The sequence below is a fragment of the Rhinolophus sinicus genome, linkage group LG09, assembly GCF_036562045.2.
Source record: "Rhinolophus sinicus isolate RSC01 linkage group LG09, ASM3656204v1, whole genome shotgun sequence".
Taxonomy (NCBI): Eukaryota; Metazoa; Chordata; class Mammalia; order Chiroptera; family Rhinolophidae; genus Rhinolophus; species Rhinolophus sinicus.
Window position 1 is genome coordinate 99,983,951 of NC_133758.1, and position 21,099 is coordinate 100,005,049.

The following is a 21,099-nucleotide window of genomic DNA, read 5'->3' on the forward strand; positions in this document are numbered from 1 at the left end:
ATTTGTGCTTCTTCCCTTCATTTTAGCGAACATGCTGGAATCAAAGTCCTTTGAAGTAGAACTCAAAGATGCTGAGCCTGACATTATTGAACAGCTTGTGGAATTTGCTTACACGGCTCGGTAAGTTATGGAGGGTTGTTTCTGTTGTGGAGGAATGAGGTCGGGATCTACCATGGCAAAGCAGTGTAACAAATGGATACATTCCAGATTCTTTAGAATGAAAAACTGCAGGGACGGGGTGGAGGGAGGGTTGAGGGTCCTGTGCCATACCCATTCAAGGGCTGAGCAGTTTAATTTTTTGCTTAATTTCAGAGGCTAGCAGGATACATTCTACAGGAACGTTATTTAAATAATAAAAAATGTTGTAGGAAATTCATATTCACTTTAACTTATTTGCAGAATTTCTGTGAATAGCAACAACGTTCAGTCTTTATTAGATGCAGCAAACCAGTACCAGATTGAACCCGTGAAGAAAATGTGTGTTGATTTTTTGAAAGAACAAGTTGATGCTTCAAACTGTCTTGGTAAGAAATCGTATTTATATGAAAAATCAATCAAATCTTTAATGTATAGTTTAATAAAGAAAAAAAAAGCATGGTTATCAGTATCCTCACTTAACCTTAAAGGCATTACCCACTAAAAGTTTTTCTAGTAATACATCCTAAGAAGAACTTAGGAAGGTGCGTATTAGCCTGGGCAGCAACAAGCTCGTTAAATACTGTATCAATATTTTCCAAAACATAAAATAGCTTTAATAATGAGTTTTTGTTTATCTAGGACAGGAGCCAGGTTTGCCTGTGGTGGCGGTGTGATATATGATAACATAAGCATGAATGCTTGCCTTTGTCAAAGCGCCGTGGTTACTAGGGTCTGTCCCAGATAAGCAAGCTGAGGTTATGTCACCTGCTGAGGTGACAAAGCAAGGATGTGGAGCTGAGTTGGTGGGCAGGTGATCTTATATACACCACACCATGCTGCTCTCCACATCGTCAGATGAGCTGACTGTTGTACGCTCATCACACATAAACTCCCAGATTATATTCCATTTTAGAGCCACTACTAAAGTGCTTTGTGTCTGACGTCAGGAGAAGCAGAGAAACTTGATCAAGAGTTTTCCAGAGTGTGGTGTGTTATGCTTTCCACTGTAAGACCAGCCTTAGGGGCACATGAATGAACATTCAGATCTTTGTAATTTCATTTTCCTACTCTTGCTGTGATTCAGAGGGGAAGAGGATCAGGGTAGGAGTGCTAGGAAAGCAGAGAGGAAGGAAAGTAGAATCAAGGACAGTAGAGAGAGAGGCGTGGGAATTGCGTCGATGCGATTTTTGAGCCACGGGAGAAGGTGAGGGATGCTGATGACAATAAGCCAGAGGCTGGGGCAAAGGGCTCCTGGAGATGCATGAGAAGGTTTGCAGGTCTCCTGTGCCCCCTCTTATCTAGGCTCCCCTCCAAGACAGTTTCATTACTCCGTCTGGCATTGTGAAAAACCCCCACTGTGAGTATAGAGAAAAAGATCTTAGAAGGCAGGTAGAAAGGAAACAGAATAAATCTTAGGGAGGGATAAAAGCCAGTCAAAGAGGTTGGGATTGAGATTGTGTCTGGTATCCAGAAAAGGAACTGAACCAGATGGAGCAGGAGAGGAAATAGGTGAATAAACTGATGGAACTAAAAAAAAAAAAAGAAAATAAAAATAGCCATCGGTCTACATAGTGAAAAGATTCCTGTATTAGGAAATAAAAGACCAGCCTCTAATCCCATCTATGCAGTAGAGACACTGGGATGAGTCCCTCCATCTCTCTCGTCCCTAGTTTGAGGCTCTGTTCATCAATAAGATTATATTGCTGAGATTTAAGTTTATTTTCCCTTATATAAGTAAATATTCTCACAAAATTCATTACATAAAGGGATTTTGAGAAGTTTTTGAAAGATGATGGCTTAAGTATGTTTCCTTAACTCACTAACAGTCTAAATTTCCTACTGGGGTGATTCAACTGGAAAGAAAAGCAGCTCAAGCAGGGAATGGAAGTGTCGGTAGAAAGGATCGCGTGGAACAGGGAGCAGGTTTGTGCTGACCACATCGTAGGCTGCGGGGCTTCTGAGGCCATTTAGGAGTTTTACCTCTGGACGCCTTCTGTCGTCATCGATGACAAAGCTGGGAGGAAGGACAGCCTAGCAGCTAAAAGGGAGCCTGATTCTCTGGCTTAGCCTGGGGCAAAGACAGTGACCCAGGCAACTGAGCCAAGTGCCACTACTGGGTAGGTACCTCGGGGAACTGCTGCAGCCCCGAGGTACCGACCCTGAACGTGGCTCCCTGACAGCTAAATGAAGAATTCCTGTTTTATTTTCATCATTTGGCATTTCTCTGCTGCCCAGAAGATCCCAATAATCTGACTTCCATGAGTGCTGAAGGAATCCATGGCAGCTGATGGCATTAGGTAAAGATCAGATGTACAAAGTTAAAGGAAACACAGTAGTTTGAGGGACCAAAAAAAAAAAAATCAAGCTAAACAGCCAAAATGAATGGTTCCTATAACCAAATTTAGTGTAAGAAATGGAAGACAACTTAAAATAGAAAGGATGCATTTGAAGGGGGAAAACAACCGTGATTTTTCCATGAAATTCAATTGCATTGAAAAATAGAATGGATATACCTAAAAATCAAACTAAAGACCAAACAGGAAACCTCCTCATGATACAAAACAGAAATGCAAAGAACTGGAAATGATTAGTGAAAAGATAAGAGACATGGAAGGAAGTTACAGAGACAGTAATGTGAAGTAGGAATGTCAGAAGAAACAGGTGGAGGAAAAGTGAAAAGCAATAACTGAGAGAGTCTGACTACAAAATCCCTCTAGAACTTCACAGTGTTTTCCCAGGTCTTAGCCGTTGTCTTGGTCATCCCTGATTTGAACTTCGTTTAAGTCTGAACTTTGTTCAGTCTTAAACCTTAAGATTAGTTTTCATAGAAACGACTTTCTTTCCACATTCATGTTTTATTGATCTGCATGATATTTAATTGGCTTGCATAATGGTAACAAATTCAACTGCCAGAATCTAGTCCGTAACCAAATACTGGTTCTTGGTGAAAACATCATCCCCCTGCTGGTCAGATGTAGCAGGCTCTCGCCCCCAACACCTTCCGTGCTGTGGACTGACTGCTCAGTGCATTTGGAAAACGAAAAGTTCATGAGCAGGCATCAGTTACATAACCTTTATGGTATAAATATGAAAGAGTCAAAATTCATTATCTGAAGACAACATGATGTTGAACCATGGAAAATCAAAGATAATGAACTGAAAAAAATTCATCTCATGACTTTGAAGGGAGATCACATACAGTGATCAATAGTTTTATTAGAAAGGTTGGCACACTTTTTCTGTAAAAGGTGAGATAGTAAATATTTTCGGCTTTGTGAGCCACGTGTCACATGTGGTCCTTAGTGCTCCTCCTTTTCCTCTTTCTTCTCCCCCCTTCCCTTCTCTTCTTCCTTTCGTCCTCCTCCTTCTTCCCCTGTCCCCCCCCCCCTTTTTTACAGCCCTCTAAAAGTCAGAAACATGTTCTTAGTTGCAACTCTGCAGCTGGACGTGGGCTGGATTTGCAGTCTCCTCATATAGAACATTAATAACCGGTTAATAACCTCCCTCCCAAACAAAAAATAAAATAGCTAGGAAAGGACTGAATGGGAAATCTATAGGGTTTCTATGAAGAGAATTGTAATTATATTGACAATCATAAAAAAAAAAATCTAAGCAGAGATACATGTCATGTCTCTAAGTAGAGCTCCCCTAGGTTGCAGAACAGTCAGCTGTCCACAAAGTAATCCAAAAATTAAGTGCAGTCCTAATGAAAATCATATCAGGGTTTGTTTTATTTTTTTTTAAGTAGAATGTGATAAGCTTACTTTAAAATTAATTTGCAAGAGAAAATGTTTAACAGTAGCTAAGAAAAGTTTGAAAAAACATTGAAGGGGATTTGTCCTACAAACTGTCAAAATCAGTCCCACATAAGATGGCATAAGAATAGACAAATCAGTGGAACAGAAGAGAATCCAGATTAATGAAATTCACACAGGCTCATTTTCCTGGGGTCGTACTTTATCTTCAGTGTATGTTTGGTTTTTTTAGAAGTGATTTTCTATTTGTTTCTTTCTGTGTTTAGGCATAAGTGTGCTTGCAGAGTGTCTGGACTGCCCTGAATTGAAAGCGACTGCAGATGACTTTATTCATCAGCATTTCACTGAAGTTTACAAAACCGATGAGTTTCTACAACTTGATGTCAAGCGAGTTACACATCTCCTCAACCAGGACACTCTGACTGTGAGAGCAGAGGATCAGGTGACTAAATTCCCTTTTCCCTTTTTTTTTTTTTTGTTGTTAAAATGTCGTGATTGATTTCTTACACTTCATGTTTGGATACATGACAAGGAAAAGAAACATACAAGGAGTGAATGTGTTTTTTTTGCATTAAACAGAGTATTCCAAAGTCTGTTTCATAGGAGACGTAAGTCTTGGGTGCTGGGAAGGGCTGGCTGTATGAGAGAGAGGTCACTTGGTAGAGGTAAAGCGATTGGGTACCACGGTGGGCAGAGCAGTGCCTCCCCCAAAGATGTACGTATCCTAATCCCCAGAACCTATGAACACGTTACCTTACATGACATGTGGGATTTTGCAGATGTGCTTAAGTTAAGGATCTTGAGATAAAATTATCTGGGTGGGCCCAAGGTCATCACAGGGATCCTTAAATGTGGGCGAAGGAGGCAGAAGAGTCAGTGAGAGAGTGATGCGAGGTGAGAATGACTTAGCCTGCCCTTGCTGGCTGTGAGGATGGAGGAAGGGGCTGCCAAATGCTGGGAAAGGCGGGGAAATGGTTTCTGCAGAGCCTTCAGGCAGCCCTGCTGACACTGATTGTAGCCCAGTGTGACCCATTTTGGACTCTGACCTCCACAACTGTCAGATCAACTGTCAGATGTAAGCTGGGTGCAGGCGGTCTGGGAGTGAGGCGAGGTAGCCCTTTGCTATGCAGACATTCACTTAGTCCCTGTTTTCAGTCTCACATCCTTTTCTATTTTAAGGCAGGCAGTTTGTGGTAATGTGTTGCAGCGCCAATGGGAAACTAGTAGAGGTGCTTACTGGAAGATCACAGGCTTTGGGTTACTTTTGTTCTAAAGATAAATGGTGCACGGAGCTGTGTTCCTTCGTCCAGTTTTCTTCCTGGCCCAGAGTTAGTTTGCAAGCTCACAGGGTGGGCCTGGAGGACCTGACTCGGCAACAAGAAAACACTCAGTTCTGTGATCAAAATGAACTGACTTACACGCAGTATGGAAAGGCAAGAACACGCAACTTTAGACTGAAGCACCCTGGCAGATATTACCTAGGGGTTCACATCATCAGTGATGAGTCTTGTCGATCCAGGCATCCTCCATAGAATGTAGTGACAACAGCATGTCACCTCTGGTCCTTCCCCGCAAAAATCTGTAACATCAGACAAACCCAAATTGAGGGGAATTCTATAAAATACCTGACCAGAATTCAGAACTGTCAAAGTCATCAAAAATAAGGAAAGTCTGAGAAACTGTCTTAGTCTAAAAGAAGCTAAGGGGACATAACTAAATGTAATGTATCCTTTGTGGGATTGGGACAGAAAAAAGAACATCAGATAAAAACGAAGAAATTGTTTAAAGTATAGACTTTAGTTAATAATAATGTATCAATATTGTAATTGTATTAATACAATATTGTAATTGTAATAATAATGTATCAAGTTCATTAGTTGTGACAAGAGTATTGTACTAATGTAACGTTTTAACAACTGGGTGCAGGGTATTTAGGAACTCTGCACTATCTTTGCAACTTTTCTGTAAATCTAAAACTAATCCAAAAGAAAAAGTTTGTTTAAAAAAATAAACTCAGGGAGATCAGAACTTAGGCTTTATTAATACCAACCCCAAATTAACTAATTTAACATCTATGTGGTAGATGTATGTGTATATGAAATAATACGTTTGTTTTCAGTGTGTTTGAACCAGTGGTTTGTTAATCAAATTACGTTAATAACTTAGACTTGTCTGGTACAGTTAAATGAATGCTGCAGTATTGTTTTGAAAAACAATTCTTACATAAATATTTTGTAATTTATTTTTTATATATAGGTTTTGTATATTATAAAGTTTCTGGAAAGCAGATAAGTCTATCAATTCATAAGTCAGGAGTATTAGATAGAAATAAATAATAGGTGACCTTCATATCTTTTGGGATGGAAGGCCTCTTAGGAAATTAACCTGTTTTCCTGTTACCAAATGAATGTTGAAACTATCTGTTGAACAAATCTGTTCAAACTATCATTGACCAACAGATCTCTTTTTCATAGAAATGTACATCATATCTCCTTCCAAAAATGAAGTGAGAGTTTGTTTTAAAAAAAATCGTAAATTCAGTATCTTCCCTGTCATTACATGATGTAATAGTAATTAGTTCTAAAAAACGTATTACCTACAAGAATCACTAGAGCGGTGTGTGAACTGTTCTGAAATTATGGGCTAGTGTTTGGGGATGAAAGCATGTATCTGAATAAAATATTGAGACTAGGTGGTTATGAGAGGTCCCCCCTCCAGTGTGAGAGTAAATATAGGTAACTGGAAATGTCCCTGCCGTCAAAGAACTTCACTGTGCTGTTCTCCCCCTTAGGTGTACGACGCTGCCGTCAGGTGGCTGAAGTATGATGAGCCTAATCGCCAGCCGTTTATGGTTGACATCCTTGCTAAAGTCAGGTTTCCTCTTATATCAAAGAATTTCTTGAGTAAAACGGTACAAGCTGAACCACTTATCCAAGACAATCCTGAATGCCTTAAGATGGTGATAAGTAAGTTGCCTTAATATTCATTTATAACCAGAACATGTAGCCAGTTTCTCTGGGTCTTAAAACCCTTTAGAATGGTTCAGGCTCAGTAGCCAGGAAAAAACAGTCAAGACTCTGCTCTTCCAGATAATTAATCTATTGAGGTTCTCAGTTGTTTGTCTGGAAGGGACTTAGCCCCAGCCCTTATGTTATAGGAACATGTGTGATAGAAGGTAAAAAAAAGAAAATTACTTGTGTTTTGTCTCCTTTTGTGTATAATAGCTTTCATGTAGTTTGTTTCTAGTGTTTCCTTTATTTTATTTAGCCAAACAGTATATTGTGATCACATTCTCTTTCTTAAACAGCTTTTCTTTTTTTGGGGGGTGGGGAGACTGTGGGTGGTGGCTAGACTTGAGAATTGCCACATTTTTTTCATTTACTTAGTTTTTCTTAACTTGCAGGCTAAGTCCCAACACATCTGTAAAATGCCAATTAATAAAATACAGTTAAACAATCTGTTGTTTTTATTGTATTTCTTGGAAATATCCTTCATAGAGCCTTTCTTCTGCTTATTTCAATAGAGACTGTTTGCTCTCCAGGCCTAAGGCACATTGTCCTGGGGCTTTCCTTCCCTGCCGTCCTGGGATATCCTTTCATCCTTTCCTGTGTTAGATACACTGCCTTCCTGGACACTAGGTCTTCCCCTTTCTAGTAATAATTCTCTCTATTTGATGGACTGTATCCCCAAAGTTTCCTGAGAAAGAGTGTACATATGTGTGTGTATATATATATATATATATATATATATATATATATATACACACACACACACATACACACACTCTTATGATCAGTAAATAGTCGGAGACTTGACCAATCTCATGTCTTTATTTTACCATGACATTGATAGTTAAACTGGGTATAGAATTATGTTGAAAGTCATATTCAGTTAGCATTTTGAAGGCATTGCTCCATTATGTATTTACAAGCTTCCACTTTGACTTTTGAGAAATCTGGTGCCGGTGTGATCTTTTTGTTTATTTTTTTATTCCTCTTTGTAAACATTTAAAATCTTTTCTTGTTTTTTATCCTTGATGTTTTGAAATTTCATGATAATGTACCTTGGTGTGCATTTCTTTTTTTTAAAGTCATCATGTTGGGTATTCTCTCTCTTTTCAGCCACAGATTTCTCAGTCCTCTATTATTGGTAGTATGATTATTCAGCGATTGAGTCTCTAATCTTTTCTCGTCTTTCTTGTTATCCCTCTTTGCCTCTTTGTTCTATCTTCTGGGAAATGGCCCTACTTTTTCTTTCAATACTTTTATTTCAGCTATTTTTAATCTCTGTGAGCTTTTTACTTATTCTTTACTTTCTTATTTCATGTCTGTCATATCTTATTCTAAAGTAGCATTACAAGTATAGTGTGTTTGACATTTTCTTGTCTGTATTTTCTGTATTACCCTTGAATTTTTTTTTTTTTTCTGTTTCTGTTGTTCTTGAAACGTTTTCTTAAATGTTTGGTTTCATGTGTGAATCAAATTTATAACAGTGAGTTATTATAAAAATTACAGGACCAGGCTGTATATGCTAGTGGGCTTCTCAGTCCTTGGGCTGCACTGCAGGGAAATCGGTGCAGCCCGACTATGGGACCCTTTACGGGAGTCCACGGGGCCCTGACCTAGAGCGGGCACTGGAGCTCTGGCGCTGAGGCTGCAGCTGTCCTAATGCCCAGGGCTGCTACTCAAACTCTGACATGGAAGGAAATGCTACATATCGATGATGATTTTCAGCCACTCACAAGCTCTGCTCTAAACCTGTCTTCTCCCTCTTATAAAGGCCCAACACAACCTCAGGAACAGAAATGTTTTGCATATCTTGAGAATTGTTCCTTTTTGGCCTAGGAATACTACACATCATGTACAATTCAAAAGATATAAAAAGGTATATAGTGAAAAGTAAGTCTCCCTGATACCTGTGTTCCCTACTGCCTCATCTCCTTATTCTAGAGGTTACCAATATTATCTTGTATATGCTTCCAAAGGTAGTTTTGAGTCTGTGCACACACAGACTTCCTTGTACACGTGCTGATGTAAATTACATATATAAATATGTGTATATATGCATAAAAATAGACACTTTAAATATGTAAATAATATCACAATGTATACGCTTTTACGTTTTGCTCTTTTGCTTTCCACGTTATTTCTTGGAGATCAGTCTATGTGTTCATACTTACCCTTCCTCATTCTTCTGAACAACCACATAGAATAGTCCCTTGTCTGGATTTACCATAATTTTTTTAACCATTTCCCTGACAGTGAACTTTAGGTTGATAAACTCCTAAAAGGGGACGTACTGGCTAAAGGGTGTGCACATTTGTAATTTTGGTGGATCACATGTATTGCCCTCCAGATAGTGTGTACCCACCTATATCCCCACCATCAATGTAGGAGGGGTGCTGCTTCCCTACACCTTTATCATATTCTGTGTTCCAGACAGTTTGATGTTGACCAGTCTGATAAGTGGGAAACTATGGTTCTAATTCATATTTCTCTAACTTGAGCACTTGAGCACTTGAGCATCTTTTCATATATTTAAGAGTTGTTTGTAGTTAGTTATTTTTCTGTAAACTGTGTTCAGATACTAATTTTCTGTTAGTTACTCGTCTTAATTTTATTAATTAATAGGGTATCTTTTATATTTGTCTTTTATATGATTTATAAATATTTTTCTAGCTTGTCATTATCTTGATTTGTTTTTTTTGCCATGTTGTAATCTAACTTAAATTTTTATGCAGTTAAGTCTGAATATTTTTTTCATGGCTTCTGTGTTTTTTGTCTTAGGCTTCCCCATTCTAGGCCTATTATTTTAAAGCCATCCTTTATTTTTTTTAGTATGTTTACGAGATTTTTTTGCATATTCAAATATTCTATTAACGTGGAATTTACTCTAGTGTAAAATATGAACTAGGGGGTACAATTTTTTTCTCCATATCATTGTCTACCATTGTTTGTTTATTGAACAATCTACCTTTCCCACACTGACTTGAAATGACATCTTAGAAGTTTTTAATTGTTAAGTGGCCCCTTGGAAAAAATCAGGGAATTGCTAAAGGATTGTATTAGATCCCAATAGTTCTGAATCCTCACTGCATTTTAGACACATCTAAGACAGTGCTTCTGGAAGTTTTTATATGCATTTGAATTACCTTTAGATTTTGTTAAACATGCAGATTCAGTAGGTTTGGGGTAGATTCTGGAATTCAGTATTTCTAAAAAACTGCCAGATGTTGAAACTGCTGGTCTCTGAGCCACTTTTTAAATGAGAATACCAGTGACACCAGAGTTTGTGATGTAATTGGTCTGTGGTAGGGCCCAAGCATAGGTAGTTTCAGAGATTTCCTAGGTGATTCTAATGCACACTTAAGATTGAGAACCACTGGGTTAGGAGATCTGAATTTCAGTAATTATTTTTAAAGAGCCAGATAAATAATTCACGGGTATGTAGTAAGTGGGTAGGGCAATCATCATGGTGATTACTGAGAATAATAAATTGGTTAGGACTTAGACCCTTATTCATTTCACCTGCCTCTTCCCCCTCACTTTTTCCTTTAATGCTGTGGAGAGATGATAGGAAAACAGTTACAGGAATAAAAGCACTATTATATTTGGTTGTAGTGTTTTTTTTTTGTTTTTTTCCAAAGCACTAAAGTGCCTGAAGTCCTTGAAGAGTCACCATGTATTTTTCTACAGGTGGAATGAGGTATCATCTCCTGTCTCCAGAGGATCGAGAGGAACTGGTCGAAGGCACAAGGCCCAGGAGAAAGAAACATGATTACCGAATAGCCCTGTTTGGAGGCTCCCAACCACAGTCGTGTAGATATTTTAATCCAAAGGTAACGAATTTTTACTCTCATTTGTGGTTTTGAAAGCTTTGAGCACACAGACACGCACCTACCACCAGTATAATACCTCATGCCTATAGAGATGTCACAGTTTAGCGTGTTCTTTTACATACTTGATGAGATACATAGTTATCATCTTCATTTTACAAATAGGAAATGAAGGCTTGGTCAGATTTCAAATGTTTCCATAATGGCTCTGAAGAGCTACGTAGTAACCACTATCCAAGAAAATGGAAAACTGGTTCTCCTCTGTCTTACCTCATTTTGTTAACAACTTGCATTCATTACCACTCCTTGCTTTCCTTATGTGCCATTTTCAATGAAAAGCTGCCTCTGTAGCTACATGGGTTTTTTTCTTTTCTTTTTTTTTGTTTTGTTTAGTAATTGTATTTTAATATAAAATAATATTCTAGAAAATTTGGAAAAACCTATAAAATCACAAAGACAAAAATAAAATGATCTTACATCCAACCATCTAGAAATGATCACCAATTTCAATGTGTTTTCTAATACATGTTTTGCCACTTAGGCCAGCAGAGCCTGAGTCTTGGGAACAATTTTAAAAACAGATTATGAATGATAAGCTTAACACATCTCTACCCCTTGTTTCTTAGATCTGTTTTTTGGCTGTGGGGGAGATGATACCGTATTCTGTTGATACCACACGTGTTGCTGGGCAGAGCAAACCCCACAGTCCTAACAGATAGCACCCTGACCTTGCAAGGCCGTAACTGGTGTTGAATGTAAGGGTCTCTTTCATCACCTAAGGGTCTCTCTCATCACTTTGCAGGCCCCTTTCTGGTTGATGATAGATATATGACGGGTCCAGAGCATCCTGTTGACATTGGGACACTTGTCTGATACCTTTTCCTTTGGGAAGTGGGTCCTTGGAGTCACCATGCATGACACTGGAGTGGTGATGTGCAAGTGGTAAAAACACAGAGGGTGGTTGTGTCAAGGCCAACCCAGATCCAGAATATGTATCAATTCCAGCGAGGGCATGGCATTGTGCCTTCAATAAAGGAAGGGTCCCAGGGTAGTTGGCCTGGTAGAGATAACTAACTGGTTCCTTCAGGGTATGGTAACAAAGCAAAGGCTTAGGATTGGTCCGTGGTGCTGACAAAGTGGGTGCTGGCCAGTAGTGGATACCCACGTTGGCCTTAGGGAGGGGGAGTTCATTAGCTTCTATGGCGCTGGCTTGTGCAAGCCTCTGTCACTGCCACTGTGGTCACTCAGCAGCCCGAGGAGCCAGCATCACATTGGGAGGGAAGACACACACGCAATCCTGTGCATGATCGTTAAGTACTTGGCTGCCGTGGTGGGCGCTCTGGTAGGAATTCCTATGGGACTCAAATGTGTGTCCTTTTTGGAGAGCCGTCTACTTTATCCTCCCTCAGCTCCTGTCAGCAGTCTTCTATTCTGGCTTATTTCAGGTCTACATTCCGTCTGCGTAAACCATTAGCCACTGTCCAAGACTGATAAAAACTCACCATAGGCTTTCCCTTCTGAATAGATAGTGGACAACAAAAGGAAGTGCTTGCAATTTTGCCAAATCAGAACATGTTTCTTCTATATTATCCTTCAGCATCATCTCTGAAGGGCCCGTAGTACTTTAGCAGTCCACTTTGGGCTATACTGTCACAAAAGGAACCAAGCTCAGGTCTCTCACATTTTTATCAGCTGATTTATAGGGACTGCCACCATCAAGACGTAACCCTGGTTGAGGGAGAAAGCCTGCTGGGTAAGGGCTGTGATTAGCCGATTTGAGTATAATGTGCCTTTGGGACCTCCATAAGCCCAGTCTTATGTTTACTTACCAGGTTATTGGTTAAAGCCATGTTGTCTGTGATCAGGTAAAGCTTCAAAAAGAATGAATGCCGTGGTTGCATGGATTCCCTCGGTGTCAGACATTTGCTGTCTGTTCGTACCTAGCGGCCAGCCAGGAGCTATTTACTGAGAAAACGGTACCTGCTCCAGAATCCCAGGGGCATGCTCTGCGGTGACATTGGGACATGCCTCAAGCTATATGTGGCATCCTGGTCGACATCCTGATGCCCCAGGTCACAGGATAGCCTGAGGGGCTGAGCCATACGACTCTAGTCTGTCCCACCTAGAAAGCTTCCTCCTGCTCTAAGTTTTACTTGGCAACTGCAGCTTTATGGTTTACTCAGTAAAAGTATAAAAATAGGACACTCGAATACAGGGTATGTGCCGTCTGTAATATGTAGGAGCTGCTTGGGGCGGCAAGCTGTCCTTCATTTCCCAGGGGTTCTACCAACACGCTATAGATCAGGGTTTGTCAAACTTTGTCTATGAAGGATCAGGTAATAAATATATTTAGCTTTGTAAACTAAACAGTCTCTGCCATAACTGCTCAACTCTGAGGCTGTGGTTGTTTCCTACTACAGCCATACACAGTGCATAAACAAATGGGCATGGCTGTATTCCAATAAAACTTTATTTACAAAAACAGACAGCAGGCTGGATTTGTCAAACAGGCTCTGCTTGCTGTAGACCTCTGGACATCTAGGGACGTTGAGGTGACCGACACTGTAGTCTGAGATCATTTTTCTCCTGTCCTGCCGAGCACTTGTCTTACCAAGACCTACAAGGTCCTTTCCACTGCCTGTTCTCCAGAGCTGCTCAGTATTGTGAGCGTCCGTCTAGGAGACCAGCATGTGCCGGCCTTTGGGACAGTGAGCTAGACCAGGGTTCCTGCAGCTGAGATGATGGCGTCGAGCTAGAGAGTCCAGAGGTCCTTGAGGTCAGACCCTGAAGTCGTTTGATTCTCCTTGCCAATTGGAAAGACATTCCATCTAATGGCCTGGGCAGACAGTAACAGAAATAATCGTTAGCTATATGCCAAGTTTTAGTGGTTGTTTCAGTCTGGTCCAGTAAAAGCACGTCTGGCCCTGCAGAGTCATCAGTCTCAGGAGTTGGTTCCTCCTGTATTTTTGTAGAGAAGACCTGCCACAGCTTCTCCTTCTTTCTATAATGCTCAACGCATAGAGTAAATATGCTGCCAGATAGTGAAAAGACCTCTTCAAGGAAGGCGAATCAGGTTAGATTGGTTAAATGCCATCATATTTGGGCTGTCCCTATTGGGCTGCTCCCAGCTCATCCATCTATCTCTCGTCCATTCCTCCATCTACGAAATACGGGCTGATTTTTCACTAAAGACACCTGGCTTCCCTTCTTAGTAGACGACTAGTTACCAGCAGGTACCATGAGGCTTCATGGTCTGTGCAATACAATCCAATAAGCAAAATGTCAGTGTACTTAAGAGGGTGATACACCTGCACATCTGTTATACATCAGGTAAGGTTGACACTATCGACATTTCAGTGGCTGTTTAATTTCAGTGTTTTTAAATTTTTCAGGATCCTTTTGAGTCAAGAGCAGGAAATTTATAAATATACTCTTTTTTCCCAAGCAAAAACTGAAATCATAGAAGGATAAATGGTAATTCTACGAACCACAGCTTTCAGCTGTTGATAATAGTTATATCCCTCTTGCTTCCCAAAGCCTAACTGTGATGTTGATTTTGACAGTTTAAAAGAATTAAACCACATTTTGGTAGAAATATTTATCTTAAAGTGGATGACTATTTTGATATATAAAGGGAAAGGAGAGTTCTGATTTCATTTAGGAGACAGTGACCATTGTTTCTAGAGTAAGGCATATGTGGAATGACTCTTCGCACTTTAGTTTTTGGTCTGTAGTTCTAACATTTACTTTGATTTTTTTTTTTTTTTTAATTGAACAGTTGAAAAGAGATGCATATTCTGCACGAGCCTGGAGGTGATACTGTAACTTCAGAATTCTCATTTGATGTCTTACCTTGCTTTTTATAAATGGCCCATGCTTGGTGCTATTTTGTATACTCAACCACAAATTTTTAGACTTCCAGAGGAAAAATTCAAAAAATGGAGGACATAACTGTCAATGAAAACATCTCATTCCATTAATTATCTCTATTCCCTGAAGCTAGCACCATTGGAATCTGATTACATTATTTATTAAATGTTTCTATTAGAAACATTTGCTATAAAACTTGAAAATCTTGCACCATTTATTATTTGTATATAATATTTTAATATGAGTTCATTAGTCTTTATTATTTCTAATATTAAAATAATTGGGAAGGCTAATTTCATCATAAATCATTATTTACCTTGAATCTCCCAAAGTGAACATTATTTCAATATTCAATTCAAGTGGACCGCTTAATAACTACTATATAGGAATTGTTCTATTAAAATTCATGAACTTAATATTTCACAAAGGTTAAAATGGTTTTAACTATCATTAAACGGGACCTATTTTTGTGTGTCCTGTACCAGCCCAAAATGATCATTTTCATTGAATTGATCTTCAAAGGGGACAATCGAAGCAGTATTACTTAATTGAATTATCTAGAATTAAGCCAATATACCCATAAACTGTTATCTTTAGATATCCTTGGGGAGAGGAGGCAAATGTTTGTATTCATTGATGACTGAAAAATGATAAGAAAGAAAACCTTAGTATTTTTTTTTCCTGAGAATTGACAGAAACGGAAGTTTGGGTTGCTGTGTTGAATTGAAGTGATATTGTTCCCATCACGGCCCTTTTATAAGCCTGCTGAGTTCTCCCTTCCACTGCCATGCCTGTTCTAAAGTTTCCGAGTGCTTAGTGCTTAATGAAAGAGTTTTATCTGTATCCAGTGCTCTGTTCTCTTAGTATTGGTGTTCTCATGTGGTGGGAGGAGAATGTCTTATGATGCCTAAATAAAAGTTGACGTAATTGACCAGTTTTTATTTAGACTCTTCTTGTCAGTGAAACGATAACCTGTGAGGGCTTAGAACTTTCTAAGTGCCTTGGCTCACCACGTTCCCGTGGGGGAGAAATAGGAGACTATCCCTAGAGAAAAGGGAATTCTGCATATTCCCTGCCAAAAACAAACAAAAAAGGAGTCAGACCACAGAGTGAAGGCTAGAGCGTGCAAATTGTAAATGCAGAAACCCATATGATGCCATGTGACATGGAACCATCAGGTCCAGAAGGTCCTGAGTACATTTTCTTACTCAGAACTCTGAAGTAGACTCATCACTGAGACTCATGTCTGGCCCAGTGTAGGTCCAGGCCCACCTTGTTTTATTGTGCTTCACAGATGTTGCTTTTTTTTTCAGCAATTGAAGACAAGACCCTCCACCAGCAAAAAGATTATGACTTATTTTATTACGGTACTCTCTTTATTGCAGTGGTCTGGAACCAAGCGTGCAGTTAGCTCCAAGATATATGCCTGTACTCAAGTTTGTCAGGGTGACTGAACCGGTATAACTTTATATGGCATTTCACAGGCAGTTTTGTCAGTCAGTTTTATAGGACTGCATTCAAATATAGTTTGGCCCTATATCAAAAGAATTGAAGTCACCTTCGACTCAGAATCCATTTCCCTGTTGGAAATATTGTTTATTAAAGGTGTCACTGTGCCTTTTCTCACAGTATTATAGCCACCTTCCCTCTTAAACAGGCCTTCACTGAGGAGACAGCCCCAATCTGTGATCAGGGTGGAAATCAGCAGTTATAGATTGCGTGGGACTTTAAAAGACATGTGCAAGAAAAAAGAAGTTTAAACCTTAAAGGGAAATGGTGTTACATTAAAAAGCTAACAAGTCTCTGATAAGAGTGTATCAGTAGAGTTTGCCACCAGCAAGAGTATTGTCGACGCAATGCTCTAAGGTAAGAGGGTGAGCACTGCTAAAATGATCAAACACAAAGGAACCTACAGGAACAAAATGTCCAAACTGGCAGCAGTCATCTCAGGCGGATTGGACCTATAACTGCGTGCCCCAGGGGCTGGCATTGCTGGAATGCAAGTGTGGGTCACCCTGGGTATTTCTTAAGCCTCCTTAGTTGTCAGTGTAATAGGCACCCAGTGGTAAAAATCAATGTTCTTTGCAGCTTGAACACAGTACGTATTCCTCATGCCTGATTGTAAGCAGTTTGGTTAGACAGGTGGCCCTCACGTTCGTTTAGAAGAGATTGGAAGATATTCTGAGATAAATTCTGAGTATTCTGCCTTCCTAGAATGCCTTCCAAAATAGGAATATTGAGAGCCTCAATATTTTTCTTTGCAAGCATCTTCATATATGTTGTTTGTCGTTTTGTTCTAAAATCAACCTCATAGCTCCTTGTCCCCCACGTAGGTGCAGTGTCTGAGGCTCCCACCTTCAGGGATCTGTTTCCTTTTGTGTTTAGTCACTGCATCTGCAAGAAACCCCAGTGAAAATATGGCTAACCGTGGGAGGGATGATATCAAACTCATTCTCTGTAAGCCACGGCCAACCGAGATGATCAATAAATTAACAGAACAGTCTCCTAAAGCGGGGAGAGAACAGAAGCAGAGCTGTAGGTGTTTCACTGAGGGGTGTAAGTGGGAAGTGATGGAACTGGCAATGATATCTATGTGGTGGTGTTTTTAGGGACTCTAGCCATCCTGGAATTACCTGGAGGGTAGTAGGCGTGTGAATGCAGGGCTAGAGGGATAAGAGTCAGGCTGAGGGCATTAGATAAATTCTCATTGTTTGCTCTACCGTGTCACTTGAAAATTACTGTCGGCGGCCTTTAGTTGTTCATCGGATTACCCAGAGGTACAGTCATCCTGTCATCCTCGAAGTATTAAATCATGCTCAGGTAGGTTTGGTGTGATCAGGTAGAAGGGGGCATTCTACTCAGCTGTTACAAACAGCAGAACGTGTTATGTGACAGCATGTTGTACGGTTAGCTGGTTGTGAAAGTATAGCTTGAACAAATAATATTTTGGCATATTACCAGTATCATGGTTCATCTAGAATTTGACATTTGTGGGGTGAGTAGTAGGAGATATGAAAGACACATGTCACATATCACGGTCCTGACCGTGAACTCGGAGTGCCTGAATCATACACGGAAGCACGAAGCAGCGAGCACAGATGCTGGTGTCAGTGAGGCAGCCGCTGAACATGGCCGGTGCCAAATCCTGAGATGGGGGGCTGGGCTAGACGGTGACAGCCTGAGGGGTGTGACAGGAAGAGATCCCCCAGGGTTGGAGTTTTCCATGGAAGCTTCATGGGGGTTTTCTTGAGGGAAACATATTGGTAGAATTTGGATAGGCAGAAAGAGGAAAGCCAAGAATATATTGAATCCTAAGTATGAATGCATCTTTTTGACCTGATAAGTATGATTATTAAAATTTTTCGTAAAAGCTTCCAAAGTGTTATTCAGTTGAATGGAATCTAACTTAACTCTGTGCTTTAAAAAAAGAAATGAGACATAGGGGAGAGAACTGAAGAACTAGGCCATTGGTCCTTTTTCTTTTGTGAGGCCTTTCTTTGTCCTTTTTCTTGTCTTTTAAGGAAAGCAGTTCTGTAGAAAGAGCATTTCAGGTCGAGGTATATGAGCTTAGGCAAGTCAGTTAGCCTTTCTAAATTTGTTTTCTGGTCTATTAACAAAAAGTTTAAATCTTCTCAGCATTTGTGTGAATATCCACTGTGTTCATTTGACGCCCCTCTTTCTTTTCTTTGATCTGTATTCACTCAGTTTCGCCTTGCCATCCTTAGGTTTTCTAATTTTTCCCTATTTAAATGTGAAAAGGCTTGCCATCTTCTCCATTTTGTTTTTCTCTTCACCTTTCTCACTCCTCCAAACCTCTTGGCCATTGCAGTATCGCCTGTACTCTGCACATCTGAGATAAGAGTAGATGTTAGTCCCATGGGTGAGAATAGTTTATTAAATGAGTATGTCGCTGCATTTTTGGATTGGAGATCATCATTTAAAGTGCAATATGCCTTCCTGTGCCAAGATCCAAAATTCCATGTTAAAGTCCATCTGAAGACAGATCTTGTGCTGAGGTAACTGGCAGAGTGCCAACTCTGGGCCCCTTCCCTACTTTTCCTTTATTTTCTACTCAAAGAACAGGGGCTCTTATTGAGCACAATATTCAGTAAGTTTTCACTTTTGGACTGAGTTTCATTTCATACTTAAACTTCTGAGTCGTTCAGGTTTGAGTTTTGTTTCTTTTGGTGGTATGGTGTTAGTTTGAGAGTAGAGGGGAAGAACGTTTTGTGACTTTATAAAGAGCAGTGATTCCCTTTGAGCTAGTCTCTGGTCTCACTTCAGACTCCTTGGTAATTTTTAATGTTCACTGATCATTAACAGCAGAGAATGCCCATTTATATGTTCACTGTTCCTAATTTTATCTAACAGCTTACAACAACAAAATGATTCCCTAGCCACCCCCCAACTGTGGAAACCGTTTTTTACTAGCTACGATGCTCTATTTCTTAAATAATTTAAGTTACAAGAGTATTTTATCTTAATGGCTGATTCTTAAATTCCTTTCTGGACTTTCATCTGGAGGTGAATATGTTTCCAACACTATTTGTGTGACTCTGTTGAAAATGAGTGCATTTCAAAAATGGGTACAGCCTGTGAAATGACTTGGCATGATCAAATGTTCACTTCTGTAAAGCTCGTGTGCTGTTTGGATAGAAAGCAGAGACTGTTTCTGATCTATCCTGTAGCTGAAATTCAGCCTCATAGTATGACTCTTTGTTTTTCCATTTTTTTAAAGACTTAACTTAAATTAGTTGTAAATTTCACATTTCTGTTAAAACATTTAGCAGCGTGATAAGCATCTACAGTGAGATGTTGTTTTCCTTGCACCATACTTTTGGTTCCATTTGTCTTGTTTTATTTACTTTTTCTGTTTAAAAAAAAAAAAATACTACATGCTCATTGTAGAAAATTCAAATGTAGCAAGATCTAAAGGAGAATGCCAAAGTGCTCCCAGAATCAGAGACAGACACCAGCCCTCAGTAAGCATCATTCCGGTCCTCTCCTGCTGTGTACGTGAGATCGTGCCGTACTCATACATGCTACTTCACAAGAACTTCTCTTACTCTCTCAGCTTTTATGTTATGGAGGTTTCCTTTTGAAGGGCTATAGAGTCTTCCATCATAAGGATATACCATAACTTATTTAATGCTAAGGACGTACCATAATTTATTTAATGCCTGTCTTCTTCAAGCACATTTGGCCTATTTTCCATTTTTCCCTCCTAAAATAACACCTGCAGTGAAACATCTTTGTAAATGCCAACTTTGCACACTGTCCATTTTTTTTCTTTAGGGTAAATTCCTCAGAGAAGAATTGCTCTAGCAAAGGGTAAAAATGGAAACTATTTAGATTTACCCCAAAACGTAGAGGAACCCGGGTCCTTAACCCCAGTTACTACTTGTTGGTGGGTCACAGGTCTCCCCGTTCCCCAGTGGTGCAGATACCACAGGACCAGGAGCTGTAGCGACAAGATACACACCGGAATCTGTAATTTAAGGACCACAGGGAGAAGCTGGTCCACACTAGGAGCCAAGTGCAGTCTCTACAGCCTTTGACTTTTAGAAGGTCAAAACTGAAGGTGGCTCAGCTGGATGAGATAGATACCTTTTTCTACAAATGTGGCCTGTCACCCAATAAAAACATTCCCTTCAACATCGTAATAAGCCCTGGGCCAAACACCACACAAAGACATGGGGACTATCCCTGTTTTCAGAGAAGCTGTGGATTTAGTGGTTGAGTCTGGTGCTGATAAGTGGTAAGAGGTGGAAGCTGTACAGGACCTCAGCGGCCATCCTGCCTGCATTCTGCTTAGATAGACGAAGCTGCTGAGGTTTCTCAGTGTCAAGTCAAGTGTCACTCAGCTATAACCCCAACAAGAACAAGAAGAACCCAGATTACTTTCCTCCCAATCCAATATTCTTTCTAGGAGGCCACGTAAGAAGATTTTGAGAGAAGCAGGGCAGGGTAGGGGTTAAGAGCACAGCTTTGGAGTTTGGTAGATTTAGACTTAGATCTTGGATTTGCCACTTTCTGACTGTCACCTTTGACAAGATGCTTAACATCTCTCAGATTCAGTTTTCTCCACTGTAAAATGAACAGGTTGCCTCATAGGGTTATTGAGGAAATTAAATAAGAGACTGTTGCAAGATATTGCAACATAGTTCCTGGAAAGGGAAGTGCTCGATAACGAATTAATAGTCTAAATCATTTGGACTAGAAGATCATTGGATTTTAGGGCTGAAAGCGAGGAGCCCTAAGATCATCTGGTTCAGTCTTTCTGTTTTACAAATAAAGAGCGTAACCTGGAGAGGTTGAGTGACTCGTATGAGACCCATAGCCCCTCCCTCCAGAGCCTAGCTCAGTGCCCAGGCGTCCCAGCTCCGTGGAGCTATGTTCTTTGTGACCTGAAGTAAAGGAAGCCAAAAGTGGTGGTGTGTTTTTCATGAAACTACTTCTAAAAATGGTCTGGCAGCTGGCATAAACTTGCTTTCAGTATAG

The 21,099-nt window shown here is 40.0% G+C and overlaps 1 protein-coding gene across 2 annotated transcripts in view; it reads left to right on the top strand.

Annotated features, from left to right (window-relative positions):
* The window catches only part of KLHL7 (kelch like family member 7), a 58,997-nt gene that overhangs the window by 24,928 nt on the left and 12,970 nt on the right, over positions 1-21,099 (top strand). For both annotated transcript variants that reach the window (XM_019727592.2, XM_019727602.2), the window contains exons 3-7: positions 27-120; positions 400-524; positions 4,160-4,335; positions 6,685-6,859; positions 10,589-10,731. In XM_019727592.2, the coding sequence (XP_019583151.1) occupies positions 27-120; positions 400-524; positions 4,160-4,335; positions 6,685-6,859; positions 10,589-10,731 (713 nt within the window). The remainder of the gene's footprint in view (positions 1-26; positions 121-399; positions 525-4,159; positions 4,336-6,684; positions 6,860-10,588; positions 10,732-21,099) is intronic.